The sequence below is a fragment of the Nicotiana tomentosiformis genome, chromosome 9, assembly GCF_000390325.3.
Source record: "Nicotiana tomentosiformis chromosome 9, ASM39032v3, whole genome shotgun sequence".
In the NCBI taxonomy this organism is placed as follows: Eukaryota; Viridiplantae; Streptophyta; class Magnoliopsida; order Solanales; family Solanaceae; genus Nicotiana; species Nicotiana tomentosiformis.
In genome coordinates, this window is record NC_090820.1 from 77,481,068 (window position 1) to 77,505,313 (window position 24,246).

Sequence of the window (24,246 nt, forward strand, 5' to 3'; positions counted from 1 at the left end):
GTTTCTGCTTTCGTCAATTTTGGAACTATTGATCGTACTTGACAAAAATCACCTCCCAAACTATTAATTTTTCACCAAACAATTCATTAATATCCAATATTTCTCTAAAACTCTGGGCGATTGTTCCTATTATTTGACGCTTAGCCAAAAGCGCTTCATCCCATATTATCACTTTTGCTTTCCTTATAAATAGAGCACTATTGTTATGATATATTTTTTATGGTTATTTAAATTATTTGAAGAGGTATATCAAATCTAAAGTGAGTTGTACGGCCTCATAATAAAATCGTTGTTGGTACACCACTTTGCTAACAATATCATGCCTCTTGATCTAACAATTTGCAAGTAATGCATGACATAAGAATATTACTTCTTCCGCCGGAGGCATCTACAAAGGATAATCTCGTTATACCATAGTCGACTTTTTATAATATAGTTTTGAAAGCTTATTCTTGTTCAGAATTTAGCTTTGATTGTTCTTCCTCAAACACTTGTATGGCCTTCTTAATATTATACTAATCTTTTTTACTTTATGATCTATTTTTTTTTAATCTCTAACACTCTTTTATGGAATAAAGTTATGTACCATAATATTTTTTTTAACTTGAAAATTAATATTACTCATATGATGAATTTAAAAAATAATTTAATTGGATTCTTTTGCTAAATAATTAATTGAAAGATTTGATTATTTCGTTTTAACATAAAAAAATAATTTATTTTCTGTTGATTCAGATTCTTAATATTAGTTCATCTCATGTTTGAATATTTAACCGTAATTATAGTTTTACCCATCATACATTTTATTTTCAAAGAGTAAAAATATCGATATGACATTCCACTTTTAGATCTTTATGTTTGTAAAATTATTAGTGGTATTGACTCGTACCAACCTTTTTCTTTTTCTTTCTCACACATTTATATTCTTAAAAATTTTCTTAGTTGTTCTTTAGTAATTGGGTATATTTTTCTATATTACACGAAAAATTAATAATAAAAGATATTATTTGTAGTATTATATGTATATGCTCGAAAGTAATTAGTCTAATAGAATTCCTAAAGGTAATTATGAAGGATTCCTAACGAGTAGTATTATGTCCTAAAACTAATAAAATTATAAGACTAATATCTTGAATTCCGGTTATATCCTTTTACTATAAATTATTATGCTTAATATTATATAATTATTTTTATAAATCGATATTGTATTCATACTTTTATAATAATATAGATAGATAGATATAGATATAGATAGGTCTGAAATTCAAGGCAGGAGGTGAGGTTTGTTGAAAGTTCGTTAAATTTCCCGGCTATTTGTATTTTATTATCGTCCACAGAAAATTATTTAAAATTCCAAGTAGGACAATCTAACATGTATCGTCCACGTGTCAAAAATGTGACCATCAAGTCTATATACGTAATAATAATAGGACCTCTATTAGCTCTTTTTACTCTATTGCTAAGTTAAATTTGAGAAAAAATGGTAGCATCATCTATGGCTGTGGCATCAACAAAATCTACATTTTTCCACTGCGCGTCATCTTCTAGGGAATTTGGATCCAATTTCAGTAGTGGGGTTCCAATAAAGAGTCTTAATTTCCAGTTAAAAAGCAGAAGAAGTAAAGCTAGAAATGATGTTTGTTTGGTAGTATCTGCTACTGGTGCTGGTAAAATTTCTGAAGAGAGCAATGATGTTAGTGGGGGGAGATTTTACCTCAATTTTACTGGATTTCCTTTCCCTCTTGGTCCTTTCCTAAATAGACGCACCATTAGAACTGAGGTAACCATTAGTTTTTTCTTGCAATTATGCTTGCAGTTTAGTGTTTATGTGCCAAAATGGAATCACCTGATTAATCATATTTCATTATTTTAATGATAATTTAATGGATTGAGTATTTTAACCTGCTGTCCGCCTTATTTTGCTGGTCACTAATCTCACTTTTTATAGGCAGTTAGTTACCTATAATTATTTTTTATGGTGTAAAATTTCTTTATAGAAGTTAAACTCTAGTTCTGATTGTCTTTTTTCATACAACTCGATTTACTTCTCTTTGGATTCTTTTGAATTTGTTGAATCCCACATCGGTAGGTGTGGGAGGCCATTTGTCTCCTTATATGGCCTTGATCAATCTTAGCTTTTGGGTTGAGTTAGACCCAATATCCATTTATCATGGTATGAGAACCAGATCCATCCCAATTTATTGTTACTGATGTTGGGGCTACATTTATGTTGTTCACACTCCAGTATGTAGGCCTAGGCGTCAGGGGGTGTTGAGTCCCACATCGGTAGGTGTGGGAAACCATTTGTCTCTTTATATGGCCTTGGGCAATCTTAATCTCTCATGAGCTAGCTTTTGAGATTGAGTTAGGCCCAAGGTCCATTTATCATAACTGAAGTGTCCTGGTTTAATTTTAGAGATCTTTAAGAGAGAAAGATTAACTTAAACTATGAGCTATAGCTTTAAGGAAAATGAATCTAAAAGTGAATGTTATATCATGTGATCACTTCATCTAAAAGGAAGGTTAAGCTGGCAGGGGAGGGACACATTTATTTAATTTTAGGTCTGCAATACGTCCCTTCATTTTTGGGGTTGACTCTTTCTCGTCGATCAAGTATGTGGAAATTCATTTCGATATTGAATGGCGGTGAGACATGGACTCAGTACGTGTCTCTACTATCTAACTATGTAGTAGCTAAGTTGCTCGGACACGAGTGCGGGTGTCCGACACGGGTGCGGATCTAGAGGTCGGATCTTTCAAAATGTAAATTTTAAGATTTGGGAATACGAATCCTAGTACGGATACGGGTGCGGGGATCCGGCTAAAAATAATTTTAAAAAATAAAAATCTCTCTAATTTATGAGAAATTTTGTGGCATACTTACGTATAGTTTGTAAAGTGTAGATTTTATTTTTATTCTCAAGTTGTAGATAAGTAAAAGATTGATTTCTTAGATAGGATATGCTATTTTCTTCAAATTTACCCTAGTTTTAGTTCTGATTTCGGTAATCAAATTGTATCTCGTCTCGAATTTTTCTGTCTGTCGTGGTCGAAGTACCTAAAATTGTTTGACCAGATCCGGTACGGATCCCATACTCACACCCATACTAGTGTCGTGTCGACACGGGTTCGGCACCTAAACTGCCATGTCGGAGCAACTTAGTGTAGTAGTGTTTCGTGGCTCTACGTCATTCTTTTTGTTATATTTCAGATCAATTCACCACATTATAGGATGTCTAATATTAAGAGTAACTAAACACCAACATCAACTGTTACTTAGGAATTATGTTGTTCTTGGAACACGGCATAATATGACAAACATATATAAGAAGACATTACGAAACCTAGATACTGAAAAACAATCTTCGACCTAAGGTTCTGTGATGGCTATTAGCTCAGATACTCCAAGCCATACCTGTGTTGGATCCTCCAAAAATAGTGCATTTGCAGGATCTTACATGGGTGCAGCCGAAATTGTGGAGGATCCGAGCAACACAGGGTGATGGAATGAAGTGACTTGAGGAAATATACTCATGTCTGCTAATAAAGGCTTAACAGTTAAGCAAAACTCAAAATCTTTTGGAGAAACAACTTTCATGTTTAACTAAAACGGATATCTGGGAGAAATAACAAGTTTCGCTAATAAAATTCCTGGCGGGTGTATTATCATAATGAAATATACTGCATTTAGGACTCCGGATTTGGACTAACTAGAACAGTCTTAATTTACCTGTCTTTTGAATTGTTATATTAGGCGATTGATAGATATTGCTCGGCATTGTAATCTTCAGAAAAGCTGTATGTATATTCAGAGAGAGTACTTCCGTATTGTGCTACTAACACTTTTTCATCATTAGTATCTCAGGCTGTCAAAGACAGAATATGGTTATTTGAGCAAGAGCAAGCATTGGGATTCAGCAGTGTTTCAACAAACATCAGAATGACTGTCATCAAACTTAAATCTGGTGAATTGTGGGTTCATGCTCCTATTGCTCCAACCAAAGAGTGTATTCAGGTAACTCTAAAGCCATCATTGTCAGCTATCCTTGTTTTTCAATAGATTGGATTTTGGATGATATTTTCTTAGTATTTCAAGGATTGAAATGACTAGAAATTATAGGGGTTCTTTCTTTTTTTATTTTTGTTTGACGAAGTTGATAGGGGGTTTTGTTTACTGGTGGTTTTGATCCGACTATACACATGCTTTACTCTTAAAAGAATTTAAGATTTGGGCACTAACAGTGCATAGATTTTTATATTACCTGACAAATAGAGTAATCACCTGTTGTAACCAGTTAAAATGAGATGATCAGTGTATACAACTTAAATCCAAAAAATGTTGATGTTTACAAGTGTGTTTTCCTTTTGCAGCTCGTGAAAGAGTTAGGTTATCCAGTGAAATATATCGTCCTTCCTACATTTGCATATGAACACAAAATATTTGTTGGCCCCTTTTCCAGAAAGTTCCCGAAAGCTGAGGTATGGGTAGCACCAAGGCAATGGAGTTGGCCTTTAAACTTGCCTCTTGAGTTTTTTGGGATTTTCCGTGCAAAAACACTAAAAGATGAGGATATGTCGACACCATGGGCTGATGATATTGAGCAGAAGGTTTTGAGCTCTCCAGAAGTTGGTAATAGACTCAGCACTCTTATAATTTCGAATTATGCAGCTGTACCTTGTACTTCAAATCTAATAAACTTTTGCCTATCGGGTTTTAGGAATTGGACCATATGTTGAGGTGGCTTTCTATCATAAACGGTCAAGGACGCTGCTGGTGACAGATGCTGTGATATTTGTCCCGAAGACTCCACCTGAATGTATTAGCAAAGAATCCTTGTTAGCATCTGCAGAGAATGGTTTGGCTGTTAAACTACTTAGTAAAGGAAAAGAAGTCTCTGATGAACCTGTTGTTGACAACAAAATCAATCGACAAAAAGGTTAGTCCTCTACTGATAACGAAGAAGTTGATAAACGCCTGAATTGTGTGACAATCTCATCTAAAAGCATATTAAGCTGCCTGCTCAGATATTAGAGGCTACACTTTCATATACTTAATAATATTTTCAATATGGAAGTTCTCAGCATAAACAATGATCCAAGAAATTGCTCGGTAATTTGCTTTATCTGTACTTTCTGCATTTTTTCAGGATGGGAGAGGATGGTTCTTCAGATTTTGTTTCTAGGTCCATCAAATCTTCTGGAGCCAACTGCTAGCTTTGCCCAGATGTCACAAAAGCTAATTGTTTCACCAATTGTTAAAACATTGGTTTTCAGCAAAGTTCCTGAAAAGGCAAGTCACCTAGTACTCTCTTCATTTACATGAGTAATACAGTATATATCTTCTTATTGTGTAATCAATATGCTAATCTCTGGTGTAGCCTAACACTCAGCATTTTTCTAATTGAAATCAATGCAACTGTGTTTCGAGAGAGCAAAATTTTATTTACTTAAAATTATATTACGTCTCAAAAACCTTACTAATATATATTTTTTTGCTTTTCCGATAGTCGTGAGATTGGAACTTAGGAACTCCTCTGCTACCATGTTGAAGTGTATGCGAGCACGCTTTATTTACTTATATTATATGATTTCTCAACAGCTACCACATATCTTTAGATTAGAGTGGCCTACAACAGTTTGGTCCATTCATCATCATCAGAGAAGCAACTAAGATCCTTTTCCTGCTAGAAAAAAGTGTAGGAGTGTGTACTTTTGCTTGTCTGCTTTCCTCTATTCTTCTGATAATCTGGTGTACTCCTTAAAACTTCAGGTTAGAGATTGGATTGGCAGCATAGTTCGAGACTGGAGATTCACGAGAATTATCCCTGCTCATTTTTCAGCTCCGATAAATGCAAGCAGGTCGGATTTGTTAGCAGCATTTGCATTTCTTGATGATCTCTTGGGCGAGCGTTATGTCACTCGGCCTTCTCTCTCGCTTCTCTTCACTTCGCTATTAGGAAAGGCTGCAAGCTATTTTCCTCCAGATGACATGAGGACTCTATCATCCCTGGATCAATTCTTAGTGTCTGTTGGAGCAGTGAAGAAAACCGTCTCAGGTCGTAAAAGATGACAGAAAATATACAAATGTACACTAGTTAGTATTGGAAATGCTTTAAACGATGAAAGCAAAGCGTTCTACACTTGATGAGTACAGAAATTGTAATCATAGGGTAATAGTAAGCACGAGAGTTTAGCTTGACTTTGTGCACCATATATTTACAATTGAGTTCTGAGCTCCCAGTATAACATTGTCAACACTTGGCAATACATCTTAATCAAAGTGAAAATTAGCAAAACCTATAGTATCTTTTTAAGTTACTATAATTACAAGAAGTGGCACAACACCAAGATAATAAGCCTGAAACTACATGACTAACAAGATAAATACATCCCGGCTTAACTATCTGAAATAGTTTTCAAGTCAAAGTGCTCGAGTGACACAAGGCAGCAGAAGATCTGCAGCTCAAAAAAGATAGGACTACTGAAATTGGACGCGTCAAATATGCTGCTGGTTATCATCTCCATCTCCAGTTTCGTCAGTGAAGTCTAAGCCTACGATACTCATCTTGCCAACGTTAACTGCAAGTTCTAACTGTTAGGAGTGTGGCAGAGAAGATAAGGGTAGAGAGAAATTGCTTCCAAGCAACAATAAAATAAGCTTAACACTGGATTTGCAAATAAGACACCAACCAGACATAGTTAAATTTTTATTTGTACCTTTCCGTCGAGGAAAGATGGCTTAAGTAGGGTCTGGATGTAATCTGGTCAAATTAACACAGAGAGTTGTTCGGCTGATTCTTAAATCAAAACCAACTCCAAAAAACCTTCATATCTAATTAAGTAGTCGCAGAGATTTATGCAGAAGGTCTTCATTTAGCCAGTATTCAGGAGGCAAAAGAAAAATAAATAAATAATAAATAAAGGACGCATTAACAGGTAAATATCTCAAAAGATACCCAAGGATCACCAAGAGTTGCAGGAAAGAAGGAAAAATAAGTCAAGCACAGTACGATTTTGATGAGATCAAGATCAAATTGCTTATCCGTGATATGGCAGTCGAAAAAAATATTTCAACCATTCTTAGCATGCTGCAGATCATAACAGGATTCACACTTTCAGAACATAATACTACAAATTGGTGCAAATAATGGTAAAATTTCCAGGTTGGTGTTTAATTGAGGTAAAGATTTGACAAGCCTCCTTCCCTTCTTTGGGTTTTCCCTTCTTAGGAAAAAGAAGGTGCAAGAGGGACAGTAAATGTTGAACTGGCACGAGGAGCAAAACCTGGCAGTCTAAAACTGTTGTTTGATATAAATATAAGAAAAATAGTTTGAAATAAAATTGCTGGGCCATAACTAAAATGATTAGAGAAAGGCAAACACCATTTTAGGTTCATATTACGATCAGAAAGAGAAATCTTGCGCAGTGTAAAATAATAGGAATATGGTAACTTTACCAACAGCATCAATCCCGGCTAATTTGGGCATGAACTTGTTGATATGGTCCTCAGCTGCTTTACCTGCTTTCAGTGTCTCACACTCGAAAGAAACAAGAATCTTGTGCTTCTGATCCTTCTGGTCAACCATATTCACAACATCGTCCTCCCATCTTGTGACAAGGAAATACAAGCCAATTAGAAAAGTATAATGAAGAGAAGCCTTTAACTCATATAGCCAACCTTAGCCATATGTTTGACGATCATTTCTGCTACATGAATATGCTTCTTCACGGCTATATTCCCTTGAACCTATTGTACTCATTTGAATCGTCTATTTCATGGCCCTCAAAAGTTGTCTTTCTAAAAATAACATTCTTTTTAAAAGATAGAGAAACTAAGGTTTAGAGTTCTAACGTGCAGCTAATAGGTTCGGAAGATGACTCTAGTCCATACAATAATAGGTTCCGAAGATGACTGAGCAAAAGCATTATAGGGTGTGTACAGGTTTTCCGATAAAAAAATTGAATGGATTCAAGTAGAGTTTTCTCAAATGCAAAAAATTGCTTCCATTTCCATCCTAGTCCAATAGTGCGGACTAGAATAAACACTAGAAGAACTCTAAAAGGTTTCACACAAAAGAAGGTATATATATTTTTCTCTACAGAGAAACCCTTACGATTAAAGCAAGAACGTTCATTTCTAAAACAGTCTTCCAGTAAATCTCAGACTACTTACCCATGAGCATGGTCAACGTTATGTATCCTAGCAGCATCATGTCCTCTGCACTCCACTATGACGTCCCTTTCTCTTTTTTTCTACGATACACCACAAGGAAATAAGAAAGATCAAGTTTTGCTGATCACACGCCGGTAAAATCGCTAAGCTAACAAGTTAATTACAAAGAAATAATGGTAATATGATTGGAAGAGAACCATAGTTAATGGCTCTTACATTGTAGTCAATTATTGTGAGCTTGACCAAGCGGTAGTCCTCACCCCTGCTGCATTCCCTTTCGCAAACCATCTCTTTCAAGGAGAAATAGAATTAGTTCAAAATCCGATTGAACACCTCATATTTGATACATAGATACACTAGAAGTGATCTAAACCTATGTCAACTACGATAAAGGAGGGTCACACTAGGTTGACGACCAGTATAAAAATAGTTTAACCATGACAAATCCTACGAATACAGAATTTGTAAAGAGCCAGAACGTGCTCAACTAGACACACACTACATATAGTGGGAATAGATGCAAAAGATTTGTATGACCATAGTAGATATTTATAAGTGACCTCAATTCACCTTTCTTCTGGAACCTAATTTAATTACTTCTATTGTATCTCAATTAGTAGATTGATTAGAGATATAGTAGAAGTAACTAAATTAGGTTCCAGAAAAAAGGTGAAATAGAAGGGAGAGTTGAAACACAATTTAACTTAACTGTTCCACTTTAGTCCATAGAAAAGTTCACAAGTAAGATATAAGAAGATTTCAAAGTTAATGACATGTGTTATAAACCCAAACAACTATTTCATTTTCTCATAGCAATGATATCCGGGCCAGCTTGTAGGCATCTCGACTTTTCCATCGAATACCTTCTACTTCCAACCTACTCTGCCCAGCAAGACTTAGCATCTCGACAATTTTCCAGGGTACTTGCAACCTCCTACCAGTACAAGTATCATATAACTTTGCCCAACAAGACTTAGGCAGATAGAAATTAAATCACCTAGCGTTTATAAACCCTATATTTAAAAGACCCAAATGTACTTTTTTTTATTTTATGATGGTGATTTCTGAGCCAATGCCCACACCTTACTATTCCATCACAAAGTCTGCTACCTCCCACTAGCACAGGTACCAAGTAACTTTGTCCACCAAGGCTTAAGCAGAATGGAAGAAATCAACCTAGTATATTTTGTCTCAGGTGGAGTCCGAACCTAAGACTCCATGATTTCCATCCACTTTATTGACTAATAGGCGACACCCTTGGGTGCAGAAGAACCAAATGTACTTAAGCCAAAACACTAACCCTCATCAGTGGACAGAGCTAACCATTTCATTTCATGTGCAACTAGTTAGAGGTAACAAGTATCCAATAGATTAGTCGAAGTGCACGCAAGTTATTTCGAACAAAAAAAAATAACAACCTATGCATTCCAAATGAGGAAAAGTAGATATATGATTTGTGACAAATTGAGTAATTATACCAGTGCCATGGAGACCATAACAGATAGAATGGGGAAGATGAATGAAGTGACCCGAAATTGACCCGTTTTCTAGAAGTGCTATTGATGCTACCCCTTCCATAACTTTTCCTTCCATTTCTTCTTCACCTGTAAGTATTAAAAAGTAGTTGTTTATATAAATAATAAGTATTAACGTTAAAAGAGCAAATCTTATGCACATACAAAGTTGATTAAACTTTTTACCCATTACTGCTGCTGGAGCTATGGTGAACGTGTGACTGTGTGAGAGAGTGTGGGTAGCTGGAGCGGTGGAAGAGGGCTGTTGATGGGCCTGTAGAAAAAGGAATGGATCTAAAAGCAAGATCCACTAGTGAAAGCCAGATTTAGCAGAAAAATAAAGGTAGTTTTTCATATATATATATATATATATATATATATATATATATATACTATGATAGAAATTTATTTACCTATTTTCTTTAGGTTTTGTAGTTTTCAATAAGTATCTAGATTTTTTTTACAAATTGTATATATCCCTTCTTAAAAGGCTCTCCTTCTTAAAAAGCTCTCACCCAATTATTAGTGTCTTCAATTAAGGGATTCAATTAAATTCTTTCCTTTTTTTTCCTCTCCTCTTCTATCTCCTTTTTTTTTCCTTTCCCTGATTTTTTCAGTTTGTTTGCCTAATACACTCATCCACATATTGCTCCATTTGAAGACCAAAAATACATATGATTCTCGAGCATACATACATACAATTTCGGATTTTAAGATTTTGTGATTTGTGTTGATTGGATGTTCTTGCAAGTGATTGAGAATATCTTTTGGGGGTTATATCTCAATTTTGAGGGAGATTGGTTAAGTATAGAGCTGGTTTTAGGTGAAAACTCATATTGAAATTCAAAGAAGAAGAAGAAGAAGTTGCCGGAATTGTATAATAATTGTATCAGAATTGTATCTGATACATCAATACCTGATCACGTTTAACTATGCCTTATACAAAGGACTAAGCGGTCATTGCAAATATAATTCGGTTTACAAGTTCGGAGTCGAATCCCACATAGAACTAAGGCTTAGCTACAGTTGTTCAATATTGCTAAGAAACACAAGTCCAAATAATCTCCTAATTATAGAGATTATAATATTTATTTCTAACTAATTAACTAACAACTATTATAAAGAAGTAAAATTATCAACTAACGAGAATGAAATTTAAGACAAGACTAAGGAGGTCTAGAGTTATGATTTCCCCAATTGTCGGAATCCTTCCCGCTATGCCTTCTATAATTTCGCCTAAGTATTTTCTACCGATCGTGAGTACTTCGGGTGTCATAATTCTCTTCTGGGCAACTACCACAATTTACTAGACATGTTCTTCTGAACTACGCTAGCTGACACTATTTTACTGCTCACTAAGATCACACCAAGGTTCTGTTATTCCTAATCCCACCTTTAAAACATTCGCATTGATTCCTCACATACGTCAGGAGTGATGTTGTTCAACAACTACCTAAATATGTACTTTTTTTCCAAGCAATACATACTAAATAGGCACAGTCAATTGATGCCCTTTCAATCAACAACAATAAAAATGTAGTTGAACAAGTACAGAAATCCAACGACTCAACTATATAAAAACATAACAAGAATTTATCATACAAAAGGTTTTATCAAAACTCTAAATAACAAATTATCTATTCATAATAGTATGCAAAACTACAATACTAGAATTCATAACCAATAATGAAAATAGGAAGAAGGAAGTGAAAAACTCGTAGAAGAATGGGCCTTGCTCTCCTAGTGTGTTCTTGCCTCCTTAGGTCAAATCCCTTCAAAGTCGGTCTCCCCCTTAAAAAATGGTGTTTAATGACTATTTATATGTGTATGAAAAAGACCTAAACGAAATAACCAAGTCCAAACCCAAAAAAGAAATAAAAAAACTTTGAAACTCGGACCCGTGCATCAATATGTGAAACACGCGAACGTCCCGCGTCAGACCTGCCCTCGCGATATTAAACGCGCGAGAATTGGCTCGCGTCGGGCCACTGTACGCGAGGATATCTCCTGCGTCGTTACTCCAATTTGATTCCTTTTGTTAGTGCTAGTTGCCTAACTTTTCTTTCTAAGCTTCGTGCAATCACAACCAACACTGTTGATATTCCAGGTAAGTTCTCTTAAGCTTCTTTTTCGTTAGTTTCTCCTTTTGCATGTCTTATCTTTTTACTCCAAATGTCGTTGTGTACTTTGCTCCAAATTCTTTCCTTTTCGACGTCAATTTGCATGCAAACTCCCCAAATCATTTTTAATTGACTCCTGCACATAAAAATATCATTATTAAGCTCGAGTTACAAATATTCACATCAAAGTTAACAAGATCAAGGCATAATGCAAGGCAAATTGCATGCAAAAATATAGAATTTTAGCCAAACATCAATACCTAAAATATAATTATATCATAGATGTATCATACTTGTATATCAATTGTATCTAACTTGTATTTGATACATTAATACCTAAAATAATACATGATACAATACTAACACAATTCTCATATAATTGTGATACAAACTACGACTACATTTCTGAAAAATTGTGATACAATTGTGATCTTCATCTTCTTCAAGTTTCAATTACAACTCTAAACTTAAAATCTGATATAATATTGTATTAGTATAGTATCATATATTATTTTAGGTATTAATGTATCAGATACAAGTAACATATAATTTTAATAAAATTGTGACATAATTCTAAGACAATTGTGATACATTTATCATACAATTATCACACAATTCCTGCAATTTTATTTTTTTCGAGTTTCAATATGAAATTTTACGTAAAACGAACTCTAAACTTAGCAGATTTCCCTCAAAATTGAGATATAAATTATAAGGTATATTCTCCATCATTCGCAAGAACATCCTAAACAAATCACAAATTCGTAAATTTCGAATATTGAATTCAAAAATTTGAAGCTTTTTAATGGATGTCGAGGGAGAACTCTTTGCTGTGCAATTTTAGAGACAAAAATTTCACATTTTCGTTTACATTGTGAGAGAAGTACCGATTTTGGATGATAAGTATAAGGAAGAGAGAATGGGATGTGAAATCTTTTAAAAACTAGATGAAATTTGAATTTTTAGGAGGGAGTAGGTGAAGGAGAGAATGATATGCTAAATTTAAAGAATATTCTATTTTCTTCTTTTTATGGTTTCGTACATAAATGGTAAATATAGATATAGAATGTAATTAAGTACGAATCTAAATAAAAGCGGTAAATAAGTTCTATTATAGTATAGCTAGGTAAATTTCTCAAAAATAAAAGCACGATTAAAGAGAAAAAAGATACACATAGATAATATAAACTAGTTGGAATTGAAACTCAATCCTAGGAGTTTCTAAATTTTTTGTAAGAGATTCACATGTCTAGAGAAAATGTTGAAAACTTAAAATATCGACTTTTTGGAATGAAATAGTTTCATGTAGACAAAATGGATAGTAAGAATTCATATGATTTGGAAGATCTAAAATTAAAAATAGTGATATTTACTAGCAACAATATAATAGAGGTAGTCACTCAATCTTGATTAATCCGAAATCTTATTCAAATCCAATATAGTACCTATTGGTACATAAGAAATGACTGGAAGCGCCCTTTCTTTCAAAGGGAGGAAGATGGACTATTCATATCTCATTTGATGATCAGAGGCGAGTTGAAAGTTGAGTAGTGGGAATTCTAAAGATTTCCCCGGAAAAAATAGAGATGTCTCATACGTTACCCATAATATATGAAAGTATCGACGTAATTTCATCGAGTCATTCGGTCTGAATGCTACGTGAAGAACATAAGCTTCTCAGGAAAGAATGAAAGGACCGACTTTCCTTACCTAATAACATATTAATCTTCGCTTTATGAATAAGAAATAGGATTATCTAACCAGCCAGCAGTCAGTAAGCGGAGAAGAAGTCTCCACAAGCTTGAGGGATAATAGTTGTTCACACCTTCATTATTGTATTAGAGCACTTAGATATCTCACTCGAGTCTCACTGTCATATATCAATAGAAATATTTTTATGTGGTTGGCACAAGAAAAAAAATTTAATTAACGTACATCTTATGTGACATGTCAAATATAAAAAAAATGAAATGGAAGTGTCAATTTTTTTTTTAATAGTTGAAACTGTGTTTTAAGTCTTGAATTCGCCAGCAAAGTCAGAATTTCTGTTCAACAAGGCACGCTTAGGATTGCCCAAGTGAAAGTGTAGGACCCACTCTTTATGCATATTCTCATTTTGTTATGAAAGGGAAAAAAGTTGTGATGCATTTTCAGTTTATGCTGTGTTGTATTGTGATGCAGCTCTAGAAATGTTCAATGAGTTTGCGAGCAGAGAAAATATTAAAGAAGTTGGTTTTCTTCTTTAAATCCTATGCCAAAGTAAACGATTGGGATTAGACACTAAGTGCCCGTTTGGGCATGAATTTTTTTTTTCCTTTTTTCCAAAAAAAATTCACCTTTTTTTTAAATCAGCGATTGTTCATAAAATTTTCAATTTTCATTTGAAGATGAATTTTGGAAATTTTTAAAAATTTGAAAAACTCCAAAAAGTTGTTTTTCAAAATTTTCACTCACAAAACTTCAAAAACAACCCAAACTGAAATTTATGTCCAAACACAACTCTAAATTTCAAATATCATTTTCACTTTAAAAAAAATTTCACCATTTTTTGTAATTTTACAATTCGCCTTAGTTTGGTGCTCAGGAGTATAATAAGTCAATTTGTACTCTTTAACACAGCTTTGAATCCAACACTTGCTTTAGTCTCTGTTTGTGGTGACATAAATTCCTCCCTGCAACTCATGAATTAAGAATTCTCACAACAACAAGGTCTACTCACATGAATTCCGCGTTAATGATACTTTTCACAGGAATCTTTCACAAAATTTCCAACTAATATTAATATTATCAACTAATCAGAATGTTTGATTATTAGACCATGGTATTTGATTTGCCAAATACATCATTATTGTATACTCTTTCATATATATATATAGCGCAACCTAATTTTTATTTTTTACTTTTTTTTTTTTTTTGAAATGGAAATACCTAACTAACCTAAATAATAAGAACTAATTTGGATAGTGACAATTGATAGAGCTGACGGAACTCGAGTTATTATATTATTATTTTATTTCATCGTGTCCAATCAATTGATATCACATACTCCCTCCGTTTTAATTTATGCGAACTCATTTGACTGGACACGAAGTTTAAGAAAAGAGAGAAAACTTTTGAACTTGTGGTGTAAAATGAGACACATATATTTTGTGTGGCTATAAATTATTGTATAAAGGTAAATTGTTTCCAAATAAGGAAATGGGTCATTCTTTTTGGCACGGACTAAAAAGAAAATAGGTTCACATAAATTGAAACAGAGGGAGTATTTACGATGGTAGTATCCAACATATTATTCATTTAGATGGTGGAATAAGGGAAAACAATCTCGGGAATTATTTTATCCCCTGTTTGATTATGATCTATGGGTATTAATTAATTCCAAATATTATTTTATACTAAAATGATGAAATTAGTTATCCCGTGTAAAAGATAGAATATCCTCAACTCATGGGATATCCTTGTACATCCCATCCTTGTAAGTAGTAACCAAACAACCCCTAAAAGTAAATCCAATAATCGATTAGGCCAAGTGAGCAACCCTGTCTCTCCTAGCAATTTAGTCATAGAATATTTCTCGTAATTGCCTAATAAGTCACATGATTGTATAAAATATTTTCTACACTGAGAACTTAAATACAAGTAAAGGTCTGTAAGTGGAAAACTTGGTAGAAAAAAAGAATTTTTGCATATAGCAATTGCATCTCATGAATCATACAAGTACAATAGAACCTAAGTAGTTCCCCACGATGTGGGACATTATCACAAAAATCTCCATAAGTCTAATTTGATAGATATAATTAAATCAAGTAATACAAGTTGAAAATGTGGGTGATGACAACAATATAAAGAAAAAGATTCGATATTTTAAGATAAAAAAGAATGATCTCTATATCTAAGGGGGCCAAAGTAGGAGCTTTTCAACATGGCCTGCATCCTAGTTTTTCTTCTCATATCAGCTCCCATTACCAATGGCAAATGAGTAGCATTTTGTGCCCCCTAAACAATAATGAGAATAAGCTACACCCCAGCTAAGAGGCCAAAAAGAATGTCATTTATCTCCGGTTAACGAAAATAGATGAACTTCTTACAGACTGAAAGAATGAATCTTATACCAATGCTAGAAATGCAGGTTCTCTTCATAGAAGTGAGCCAAAGCAGCAAATCCGATAACCTGAATATACCTGACCAAATTCAGTCAGTCTAAGAATCTCCTTATCAATTGGATCTTGAAGTTTCCTAGCCAAAAAGGTTCATTCGGATTCCTGCTTTGTGTTTTGTCCTTGGAAGTATAATCCATTGATTACTCCAATATGTGGCAATTCTTAATAAAATCGTTCGAGTAGTCTACATACTTGGTCCAAAAAGGACGGAGATGCTCAAAGCCTAACTCCAGCCAAGGTTTGGACTGGCCATTGTAATGAATTACAGCAGCCTTCTTAACGTTCTCAATGTTGGACTTATTCTGATAGCCCAAGCCAAGCATGTGCCATGAGGGGTCAATGGGGTGAACGTGACCTTTGAATGCGATCAAAGCAGGAGGTAGTGTTCCAAGCTTCCACATTGTCAATTTTGATTTCAGATTCTACAAAAGATAAAGAGGTCAAGGAAGTCAATTTATAGCACATGCTTTACTATTCTTTACAAGATAGTCTAATCACCCAAATCTAAGTATACACCAACCCCATTAGGGGGTGATATGCAAAGTGAAGAATTGATGTCCTGCTTTCATGCAGCTTGTATCTTCAATAGTTAAAGACAGTGACAAACAACAAAGAACTCTTGAACATAAAAATTACAGCTTTTAAACCTATTAATCAAAAAAAATTCTAATGTAAAACAGGAAAGTAGAATAGTAAATTTAAAAGCACACAAACCAAGAAGTGAATGCTGAATTAGGACGTGCTAGTGTGATCGAGAAGAAAATTTCAGAAGGAAAAGCTAAATAAGTCACAAATTAGACAAGAAGCATACAGGAAATGAAAAATGTCAATTTCATTGAATGATAAATAACTACACCTATTGCATGATTAGAGAACTAATCCATAGGTATAGGAATTCATACAATTGAAAAAATAGTTAAAAATCATTAAGCGTGTGGGATCGGACTACCTCTTTAAGCCATGAATGGTAAGTGTCTCTTATATTTGTCTTTCTCCATGCATGTAAGTCAAAGACGTTCATCCCATAAGCCCATGCACACTCTTCAGGGTTCAAATGTTTTGCTATGAGAGGATGAGAAAAGTTAAAGTAGTTTCTGAATCGTTTTGACATCACCCACTCATCGTCTCCTTTACAGGTCTCAATAGCTCCATTCACCTTTCCCTTAAGGTCAATGTCCCACAATGGAGACAAGTCGCGCTGAATTACAACATCGTCATCCAAGAAAACCACTTTATCAAGGTTTGGGAAGAGCTGCGTATAGAATCTCAGATTAGTATTGGAAAAAAGAGAGACTGTATATCTACACAAACTAGAGGTCGGAAAACAAGATTACGTGAAAGAATTAAATAATAAAACTAGGTAATAGCAAGGAGAAAAAGGAAAAAAGAAAAGTGTTGCTTCTGCATAGAATAAAAGGAGCAAATGGGGCTGCAACACTTGCAGTCTTAGGTGGGGCATTTCAAAATAGCATTTCACAACGTAAAATTAAGATATTGGCTCAACAACAAATTCAGATCTGGGGCTGATAGTGTTTGTCCATACTGCTTTGGTATCGAATCTGACATTAGCATTGAAATTGCTAGTTGTAGACGTGTAATGTAGTTCTATACAAAACATAGAAATCCAATCCTATTAGCATGCACATGAAATGCGAATGATTTGTGGAGCACAAAAATCTGTACCCTTTAGCTATACAATTTGGATAAGCATTAAACTGAAGTTCTACAGGCTCCAGTCATGTATCTATAACAGATAAACAAAAATAAAATAAAAAGATTAAAGAAGCCTCAAATGTCAGATAACATATGTAAATAAAACAAAGAAGAACATCCAAATGTCAGATAAACTTAGCTAAACCAATTTTCTAAAAAACTGATCGAATTAGCTTAGGTTGATCGATAGAACAAAGAACATTCAAAATACCAAATTTAAGGCGCCTTGCTTAACCAATAAAAACTTTAACTCGGTTTTCATACTTAGGTCAATCTGTTGACTCTACTTTTATCTTGAAAAATCTTTTCGTGGGTGGATTAGACCAAAACCAGGGGTCACCCAATAGAGTACACATGTACTGTCATGGGCGGCTTTCCAACCATGCCCCATGACCCCTTGGACGCGCCCCGTGGCGTCCTGGCCAGCCTCGCAACGCCCGTCGCCACGGTCGGCCCCGTGGTCTCGGCCGCTCCAAGTGACAAGCGTGCATGTGCCTCTGTCGCCCCACCGATAGCCATCGCCAGCGCCCATCCACAGGCAGATGCCAACAGCGCCGCGCGCGCAGACAATGCCGCGCGCGCAGACCCTGATGCTAAAGACAAAGTTGCTGCCAACGGACTTGTTGCTGCTTTGTAGAAGACTAAGTCCTTTTCATTGTAAATATAGAGTAGTTTTGCTGCATTTTCTTTAAGTGTGATTTTCCAGCTTTCATAGATCTAGTCATGTAACTTTGGTTTTTTTTTTTTAATCATTATTAAGGGGGACCAAGCAATCAAAACTTTCAAGCAAGCAAACAATTCTCTGTACTGGTGTCTCTCCCCCCCGACACCGTCTTGTTTTCTGTAATAGCTTTCATTCAATGCAATCAAGCTTTCTTTCATTCTCAATTCTCTTTTCTGCTCTCTTTCAATTGCTCATGACATTGGTTTTCCCGTACGGCACTGACAATCTAGTCTAGCGTACGGAGGGGACCTCAGTTGGCGGACAGCAACCGTACTGACATCGGTTGCTTAGCCTTACGTCGCCCTTCCAAGGAACTTCAGGAAAGCGCCGCATAACAGTACATGCGCCAGTGAGAGAGGAAAGGATGTATGGCTTTTGGACTTCACTATTTCATCCTTCAAATTCCATCTTAAAACAGAAGGCAATAGTGTCGGATGACAAAGTGTTACCTCTGGCAAATATATGCGAATATGATTGAGCAAGGAAATATATTTTGGACTTCTAGCCTGTAGTTTTGAGGCAAAAGATCGTGGACTCGTATCACTGAGATTGGCTCCTAGTACATGATTTCCATGGTAGTATTTCCGAATCCCATAATGGCCCTCAACTGCTTCAAGCACTGGAATATTTTCTCTGGTTAACCAGTCAAACTGATGAATACCTCTAACTTCCACAATAGCAGGAGAGACGGGATTCAGAGCAAACCAGGAATGCATCCCTGCATATGTTTTCTTGTCAGTGATGACGTGGAAAACAATCTTTTCAGGCTTTAGAAATGACCGCACGGCAGAATTGACCACAACTGAAGCAGCTAGGATGTTATCAGTTGACAATACAAAATGGTGCAACAACTTCTCAGAAAGCAGAGGGAGTAGCTCTGGTGAAGGCAACTGTCTGCGTGCATGAGCATTAGATGAGTACTCATCAGTCAACCGCAGCGAAAGACAGTGAATGCCTTTTGGAACTGCACTTGCAGCAAAGTGTTTATTCATGAGCTCCGCAAATTTTGATTCCCTGATCTCCCTTTCAGATCTATCCATCTGCAAAATAGTAAATTATTAGATGAAGCAAAAATTAGCTATGAAGTACATATACTTCATCACAATGCATACACAAGCATTAAAGGAAGCAATACTAAATATCAACCTAAAAGTGATTCACAAGCTCATTGTACAAAGGGAGATAACAACACGAATCATCACAAAGCATGAAAAGGAAGATAACAATATGAATCATTTCCCTCAATCACAAGAACAACAAACCCATGCCTAACAAGAAGAAGGGATTGTCCGCAAATATTGTGCCACTCAAAACCAAAGTGGGGGACTGGAGGCAAGTGTGTCATAAAGCCAAATGAACAGGCCAAGTTAATAAATCAATTGAACATGAAGTCATGAACAATTGAAAAATGGAGAAGAACGGTTATTTGCACATACCATTCCCTTCAGCATCAAAGCAAATTCTTTTGCATTGTACTTGTTATTTTTCATTTCAGAAACAAGTTGACTATAAGACTCTGGGAGCTTCAAGCCAGCTGGCACTTCTTCAGAATTCACTTGATTGAGGATCTTAACAAAATCCTTAACCAACCTCTGCTGAAATAGCAAAGAACGATAAAGGCTTGGATTAAGGAAATGTATTCTGCATTACTAGATAAATGCTTAATACAAACCAGCAACAAATGATACAAGAGGGAAGTTTATTTACTTTTGAATCATCAGTACGTCCAAGAAGCTTTGGTCCCAATCGTCTGCCTAAACAATCTGAATATATCAATGAATAAAGAATGAAGTTAAGGTTTGTCACGACGTTAGTTAAATTGTAACAATGAAAGGTGGCACTGTGATTTAACTATACAGAAGTAAAATTGAGCAACCAAAAGAAGCAGCAAGAACAAGCATCATAACCAAATCCAACAACACAGACCAAACAGGATTCTTACACACACTGGTACTTTAATGTGGGTCCCAAACCCCAAAAGAATCTGACCAGGAAAAGCTTCTTCTTTTTTCTTCACTACAGAACAGAAAAAATAGCATTCAAAGACATCCAAGAGAAACTGAAAGACAAGAATAGTCGATGCGATGAGCAGATACTTAGGCTACATGTGCCAAAAACCACCATTTTCTAGACTCTAAGAAATGCAGATAGGTAGATACCACATAAGCGAACTACTAAAAATAGCACTAAGCCCCCCCCCCCCCCCAAACCAAACCAAACAAAACAAAAAATAAAAATGACTTTACTGCATCATTGATGAACAATAACAACAAGAAGTGTGCCTCAATCCCAAACTAGATGGGGCCGGCTACATTGCTGATGAAAGTAGTCAACAAAAAAAGGAATCCCAATTCAGCTCTACAAACAACAACGGCTCAGCCTCAAACAAGTTGGGGTCGGTTATATGAATCTTCACTGACCACGTTACTCCACTTAAATCATCTCATTCTAAAAGTACAGGTCTCCGAAGGTTAAACCACTCCTAGAAAGCATAATTGCAATTCAACTCTAATAAATTTTAAGCTAACCAACAATCAGAAAAGGACATCAAATCCAATCAAAAGGAATCATCAACGGTTCAAAATACATCAGGACCAGCAAGCTAATTGTAAGGTGAATGGGTGATCTAGCTCACATTATCATAATGGAAATAACATCATCATCATCAACAACAACAACAACAACTAAAACAACTATACCTCAATCCAAACATTATCATAATGGGAAAGAGAGTAGTTTTGAAGTACCAAATGAGGAGCACTTGTTGACACCTTCAAGGGTAACAACAGCAGTGAGAATGAAGACAAATGGCAACAAGAAAGCTAAGATAAGTATTGTATGAAATAGTGTTCTGTAGGAGAAGTGGCGAGCTGCTACTTTGATCTTCATCAATTCACCAAACCCTCCATTGCTATTGCTGCTCGATATTGTTATGCTTCTCATGCTAGGTGAGAAGTGCAGCTGCATCTCTTCTTCCTCCCTGCTTCTCCACTTTAACTTTCCCTATTCCTCTCACCACCCAATCCAACCACCTCAATCCTTAAACAATCCAAATATAATGATGCTATTTTTGTCAACATCAGATCCAACAATACAGCAAATTTAACAATCTTTATAATATTTTCAGACACCCTTTATTTCCCTTTGCCTACAAATCAAAACTTGCTAAACCCCATAAAATGGAAGATAAAATAAGGATTCTTGAATTATACAACGGTGTTGTGTCACTATTGGATCCAAAAATACAGCAAATTTAAATATCTTGATAATATTTTCAGACACCCTTTTTCTCCTTTTCCTCAAAATCAAAACTTGCTGAACCCCATATTAAATGGAAGACAAAAAACGGATTCTGGAATCAGTATGTGAAATGATCTGTATAGCTATATTCTATGTATGTAATGAACGAATTAATGAATGAAAATTTTGAAATCTGATGAATTGCTAGTCTCTCCCATTCCCTGATATTGGAAGATTGAAGAGAAAGAGAGAGGGAGGAGAATGTAATTGGAAGTTTCCTATTTCTGTGTGTTTTGTGTGTTCTTTCTAATTTTGATTTGGTCAATGGTAGTACTATTTCCTCTCTACGTTAGAAAATATTCTTTTTATTAAAAAAAAAAAAAAAGAAAAGGGGGGAGGGGGAGAGAAGAAAGAAGAAGAAGAAGAGGAAAAAAGAATTATATGGTAATAAGTCGATTAATGTGAATTTTAATTGCTTAAATTTACTAAAAAGAATGTGAAGTAGTTCAATAAGTTCATTTCAAAAAGGAAAATGTCTAAATTTGCTTCTATACTATCTTGAATTGTTTAATTTTATTTTTTATTATATCTTTTGGGGTGAGTTCGAGTCACCCCAACACTAAGATGGTGAGTTCTTGGAGGGAATGAGCCGAGGGTCTATCGGAAATAACATTTCTACCCCATGATAGGGGTAAGGTCTGCTTACACACTACCCTCCCCAAACTCCACTAGTAGTATTCTATTGGATTATTATTGTTGTTATTTTATTACATCTGTTGTCCACTATAACTTTATAATTAGTAAATTATCTCGTATTTATCTCGTATTTATCTCTATCACTAAATGGGTAGACTCTATGTGTTTATACACTTCGAGAAAAAAATTAAAACTTTTATTGATTGTATAAAATTACCATCAGGTTGAAAATTTTGTTAGTGCGTCGAGGGCAAAAAGAGATTTTCCTAACATATAAGAATAATAAATAGATTAAAATCAAACATAGGGTAAACTTGATCAATTTCAAATAGTACATTAACAAATTTAATTCTTTCCTCTTTGAAAACTCAAACTTCTTATTAAAAATGAAAATCTAAATTACATCTATTATACTGTGAGATTACTCGTACATCGCTCCCTTTATATTATCCAATCATCTCATTTGCATGTGTGAATTTTTTTTTTAAGAAGTTAAATTTGTATTTCTATTTTTATTATAATTTAAAATTATCATGTTATACTTCAGGTTGATGCTCCATCAAAATTAAAAACGAGATAATTTATTAACAGTAAAAATAAAATGATTTAAAGTATGATGGAGAATAAAACTAAGAAACTCCATCTTGTATAGTAAAGAAAAGAATATTAAGAGGTAAAAAGTGACGGAAAAAGAAGAGTTAATACAAAGAGAAGTGTGGGGGAGAAGTATTCATTCACTCGTTGATTAAAGGACGGAAGGTGTTGAGTTGGAAAGAGAGAGGACATTGAAGGGGCAAATGGAGGTTGCACTAAAGGGTCATTTTTGTGCCGGTGTTAGTAATGCATGAATTATTTATGCAGAGCTTAATTATGCAAGAATAAGTAATATAGGTATGTCGGGTTTAGTTTTTTTCAGGTTTAATTATTTCATCTTATACTCCACATAATGTAACACGTAAATTAGGTCATAACCTTTGTTTTATTATGTCACAAAATTGCACCGATTGTCTTCCTAAGGGACCGTCTTTAAATGTTTTTTTTCGTTTTTTAACTTTATTGCTAAATAAATTTTTCTTCACCAAGAATACCATAATTGCTCAATTATTGAAAGCTTAAAATTCTTATCTAGGGGTAAAAATTCGAAGTTAAATGATTGATTAATATTAAAATCGTTTGAATGTTGATAATTTATGCTTAAATCTTTAGTTCATACACTGATTTAGTGAGTTGTTTTAAGAATCTCAAAACATCATTGTTGGTCATTAGCAAGTGTTGAAAAAAGAAGAGTAGGCCTTTTGTTTGGTGTTATTTGACTAGATTGGTATCCGAGAAACATTTGTGTTGGTATTTGGAGGCTTTACTTTAAATTTGAGATTATTTGGAGCATGTTTGAGGTGATTTGATCGAAATCGGGATTGCAAATTTTAAAAACTCTTTATTGAACAAATAAAAAAAATTTATTTCAATCGGGTAGAGGTTGATAAACAATTTAACAGATAGATTGTTTGCAGATAATATAAAGTCACGCCAACCTAGTAGAGTTTGGTGAACGATTGAACAACTACAAAATCATGACAACCGAGTAGAATTTGTGAATAATTTAATAAATAGGTCGAATGCAAATAATACAAAGTTTTAATAAAGCTTGGTGAATAATTGAAAAATAATGTCATGCCAACAAGATAGTATTTGTGAATAATTAATAATATAAGTAGAGTAAAATATTACTGCAGTTGAAATTGACATGCACAGGACAACCTAGTAAGTGTAGTAGAGCTGTGGTTTTGTAAATGTGGTGATTAATAAAATAATTTAATTACCGGAAGAAGAAAAAAAAGAAACCAACATGCACACACTATAATAGTCCTACAGCATTGCGGGTTTTCTTTTACCCGGAGAATTAATA

General features: G+C 34.7%; 3 protein-coding genes across 9 annotated transcripts; 1 reads left to right on the plus strand and 2 right to left on the minus strand.

Annotated features, from left to right (window-relative positions):
* Positions 1 to 1,450: 1,450 nt before the first annotated feature.
* LOC104119976 (uncharacterized) lies at positions 1,451 to 6,199 on the plus strand. 3 transcript variants are annotated; one of them, XM_018778962.2, is made up of 6 exons: positions 1,451 to 1,667; positions 3,858 to 4,015; positions 4,372 to 4,630; positions 4,719 to 4,937; positions 5,148 to 5,290; positions 5,771 to 6,199. In XM_018778962.2, exons 1-6 carry the CDS (start codon positions 1,481 to 1,483, stop codon positions 6,068 to 6,070), a joined length of 1,266 nt encoding a protein of 421 aa, XP_018634478.1. In that variant the 5' UTR covers positions 1,451 to 1,480; the 3' UTR covers positions 6,071 to 6,199. The 3 variants fall into 3 exon arrangements, with proteins under 3 accessions (XP_018634478.1, XP_009629909.1, XP_070041758.1); XM_009631614.3 differs by having other exon boundaries at positions 1,452 to 1,780; positions 3,866 to 4,015; XM_070185657.1 differs by lacking the exon at positions 1,451 to 1,667 and adding an exon at positions 2,101 to 2,173.
* LOC104119977 (uncharacterized) lies at positions 6,096 to 10,026 on the minus strand. 4 transcript variants are annotated; one of them, XM_070185658.1, is made up of 6 exons: positions 9,874 to 10,026; positions 9,652 to 9,777; positions 8,390 to 8,463; positions 8,174 to 8,253; positions 7,520 to 7,608; positions 6,096 to 6,579 (listed from the first exon to the last, which is right to left on the minus strand). In XM_070185658.1, exons 1-6 carry the CDS (start codon positions 9,875 to 9,877, stop codon positions 6,497 to 6,499), a joined length of 456 nt encoding a protein of 151 aa, XP_070041759.1. In that variant the 5' UTR covers positions 9,878 to 10,026; the 3' UTR covers positions 6,096 to 6,496. The 4 variants fall into 4 exon arrangements, with proteins under 4 accessions (XP_070041759.1, XP_009629912.1, XP_009629913.1 ...); XM_009631617.4 differs by having other exon boundaries at positions 7,457 to 7,608; XM_009631618.4 differs by having other exon boundaries at positions 9,853 to 10,018.
* A 5,447-nt stretch (positions 10,027 to 15,473) lies between these two features.
* LOC104119975 (probable galacturonosyltransferase 13) lies at positions 15,474 to 22,003 on the minus strand. 2 transcript variants are annotated; one of them, XM_009631613.4, is made up of 6 exons: positions 21,152 to 22,003; positions 20,112 to 20,167; positions 19,841 to 19,996; positions 18,854 to 19,444; positions 16,917 to 17,219; positions 15,474 to 16,389 (listed from the first exon to the last, which is right to left on the minus strand). In XM_009631613.4, exons 1-6 carry the CDS (start codon positions 21,369 to 21,371, stop codon positions 16,108 to 16,110), a joined length of 1,608 nt encoding a protein of 535 aa, XP_009629908.1. In that variant the 5' UTR covers positions 21,372 to 22,003; the 3' UTR covers positions 15,474 to 16,107. The 2 variants fall into 2 exon arrangements, with proteins under 2 accessions (XP_009629908.1, XP_009629907.1); XM_009631612.4 differs by having other exon boundaries at positions 19,841 to 19,999.
* Between the last annotated feature and the right edge of the window lie 2,243 nt (positions 22,004 to 24,246).